Source organism: Phalaenopsis equestris, unplaced genomic scaffold, assembly GCF_001263595.1.
Source record: "Phalaenopsis equestris unplaced genomic scaffold, ASM126359v1 Scaffold000101, whole genome shotgun sequence".
Classification (NCBI taxonomy): Eukaryota; Viridiplantae; Streptophyta; class Magnoliopsida; order Asparagales; family Orchidaceae; genus Phalaenopsis; species Phalaenopsis equestris.
Window position 1 is genome coordinate 161,431 of NW_018164543.1, and position 3,355 is coordinate 164,785.

At 37.2% G+C, this 3,355-nt stretch overlaps 1 protein-coding gene across 1 annotated transcript in view; it reads left to right on the forward strand.

Moving 5' to 3' along the window:
* Positions 1 to 3,060, forward strand: part of LOC110020573 (dolichyl-phosphate beta-glucosyltransferase) — a 22,816-nt gene extending 19,756 nt beyond the window's left edge. The window contains 1 exon segment of the mRNA XM_020718716.1: positions 2,360 to 3,060. Within this exon segment, the coding sequence (XP_020574375.1) occupies positions 2,360 to 2,546 (187 nt within the window). The 3' untranslated portion in view covers positions 2,547 to 3,060.
* Positions 3,061 to 3,355: the final 295 nt, after the last annotated feature.

Genomic DNA, 3,355 nt, shown 5'->3' on the forward strand with positions numbered 1-3,355 from the left:
CAATGCAAAGCCTGTGAGCACTCCTTTGGCAAATCATTTTAAGCTTTCTTCAGAACAGTGTCCTAAGACAGATACGGGTGGAAGACATGGCTAAGGTTCCATATGCCAGTGCAGTTGGTTGCTTGATGTATGCTATGGTATGTACTCGTCCTGATTTGGCTCATGCTGTTAGTCAAGTCTGCAAATACATGGCTAAACCTGGAAGACGACATTGAGAAGCAGTCAAGTGGATTTTCAAGTATCTGAAGGGTACTGTAGGACATGGAATTATTTTTGGCAGTCAGAAGAATGATCCTTCAGTTGTGGGGTATGTTGATTCAAACTATGCAGGTGATACAAAAATTGATAAATTATTTTAAGCTTTCTTCAGAACAGTGTCCTAAGACTGATACAAAAATTGAAGACATGACAAAGGTTCCATATGCCAGTGCAGTTGGCTGCTTGATGTATGCTATGGTATGTACTCGTCCTGATTTGGCTCATGCTGTTAGTCAAGTCTGCAAATACATGGCTAAACCTGGAAGACGACGTTGAGAAGCAGTCAAGTGGATTTTCAAGTATCTGAAGGGTACTGTAGGACATGGAATTATTTTTGGCAGTCAGAAGAATGATCCTTCAGTTGTGGGGTATGTTGATTCAGACTATGCAGGTGATTTGGATGGCAGAAGGTCTACAACTGGGTATGTGTTTACTCTTGGTGGAGGGCCTATATGTTGGAAATCAACAATTCAGTCTATTGTGACATTATCTACAACTGAAGCAGAGTATATGACAGTAGCTGAAGCTGCTAAAGAAGCCTTATGGCTTGCTGGGCTATTAAAGGAACTGGGCGTTGAGCAAGGTGGAGTTCAGTTGCATTGTGACAGTCAGAGTGCTATTTATCTGGCTAAGAACTAGGTGTACCATGCGAGAACCAAACAGATTGATGTCAGGTATCACAAGATCAGAGAGTTGATTGCTTTTGGGGAGATACTATTGCAGAAAGTTCATACTGATGAGAATGCAGCTGATATGTTGACCAAGCCAGTTAGTATCAATAAGTTCTTGCATTGCTTGGACTTGTTGAATGTTTGCAGTTGCTAGAGAAGCATGGTGGCCCAACCCACAGTGGTGCAGGTGTAACTCTCAGGTATTTTTCTCTTAAGGGGCTGGATATTCGCCAAGGTGGAGATTTGTTATGGTATGACTCATATACCATATAGGGACAGACGCTAGATCGAAGCGGAGCGGAGCGGAGCAGAAGAATCTGTCCAAATTGGGAAGTTACGTGGGTTAGGGTGCGGGGGTAAAGCCTCGCGGTATGGTACATGGGTAATGTTGTAATTACATATTGTGCCTAGGTTTACTCCTGGGGTTATAAATAGACATGTTAGTAACCCCAAAATGTATCCCTAAATTCTGTAACCTCTTTTCTGAATATCGAAAGGAACTCACCGTTCTGCTCCCAAGGACGTAGGCATCTTTGCCGAAGCTCGTTAATTCTCTGTGTTCTTCTGGATTTGTGTCATTCTAGTTTTTCTTCGCCCTTATTTTCTCAACATGATCCATCAATTGGTGACATTTTTTTGCAAGTTCTTGATTACTCTCTCATAATAGGGTTAGATTATGCCTGGGCTAATATTTTGTCCATTTCTCACTAATCATATTAGATTTGCATATCACTTTTGAGGAACATCCTAGCATTGGTATAGTATAACATTTGGATTTGTGAATTTTGGAATGTGTTGTACATTAAACAGTTAATCTATTCCCTGAATTATTCTTACCCCAAAACCATCAATTAGTAGCAGAATTTTAAACATCAAGACTATTAAACTATCTTTCTTTGATGGTGCAGATCAAGCGTATCAATCACATTGATAACCTAGTGTATGCTTTTAGTGCAAATTGACTTGATGTCTTCTGTTTGTTTGACCCAAAACTTGATGCAAAATAAAAAAATAAATAAATGCTTGTAAATTTTTTTTCTATACTTGTTTCATAAGGTTAATTCAGTTATATTTTTCTTCAAAAAATTTTTACTTTCTGCATAAATCTGTTAGGGCCTATATGTGGCAGAATCAGCTATATTTATTTAAGTATCAAAATAATTCCCTAACTATTTACATTACGTCATTTTAGACCCAAAATTTATAGAAGTGTTAAATTAGTCCCACAGACTGTTTTAATGGGAGTTAAAATAGTCTTCCATATTAAAAGAGTCGTGCCTAAATTCACACTTTTATGAATTTTGGGATTAAAATGACCCCTTACAAAGAATCAGGATAATATTTTGACACTTTTCTCATATTTATTTTATGGAGATTTACTTGACATTAATCAATTAAAGACGAGCTAAATAGTCCCCCTCATGACTCAGGTGGTGCTTCGACGTCGAAATTGTCTATTTATGCAAGCATCTAAATATTCCGATGATCGAAGTGTCAGTAAATTGGAGTGAAATACCTGGATCAAAGGTGCGGCTGACCAGCATAGCGCACATGCTGTTTGAGCTCATATTGATTCGCTTAGGTTATGGACTCGGCATATGGAAAATTTATACATGAACTGTGCTAACTCAGAGATCCCTCCGTAGTTTTAGCAGAGGAAAATGATGATTAATATTGATGCAGACTAACTCAAAAGTACGTCATGAAGAGCAGTTTTGATGACTTATTTGTTCAGGCCCAAAGTAGTGCGTCTGCTATGATATTTATTCTTCATGGAATTCATTGTTTGGAATGTTACAGAATTTTTGTATAATGAGAAATTAAAGAGGCAATGTCCGGATGATTAGTTCTGGTTTCTGAGAGCATACATTTTCAGTTATTTGATTTTTCTGTAATATTTAGAACATAAAGACCCTTTGGTGCAGAAACTTTGTAGCAGTTGGGTTCAAATTATAGCTAGAGATGTAATCAACTTCACTATTTCAGTTTGATGTTAATTTTTAACAATTTAGAAGACGTTTAGCTGTTCCTGATTTATCTTTCCATGCTGCAAAATGCTGGTGGCTTGATGAGGATGAAGGGCTTGTTGACCAGGGTTATTTACATATACAGCACCCCAAACATTGTTATTTACAAAATTCACCACTCAGGTGATATTTGTGGACTGTTGATTCAATGCATTTATGTGCGTCACAATCGATTTTTATCATGAAATATGATATTTTGTTCCATATTATTATGGGTGATATATTTACTTAATAATATCATTATGCTCAGACTAATTTAGTTTTAATGAGCAGCACATGGATTAAGGAGTTTGTGCGACGATTTTTTAGTACAAGAAAATATGGATAAATAAGCCACTTTTGTACATGATGATTCGTGAATCGAAGAATCATGGGGTGGGATTGATTTAGATTGCATTG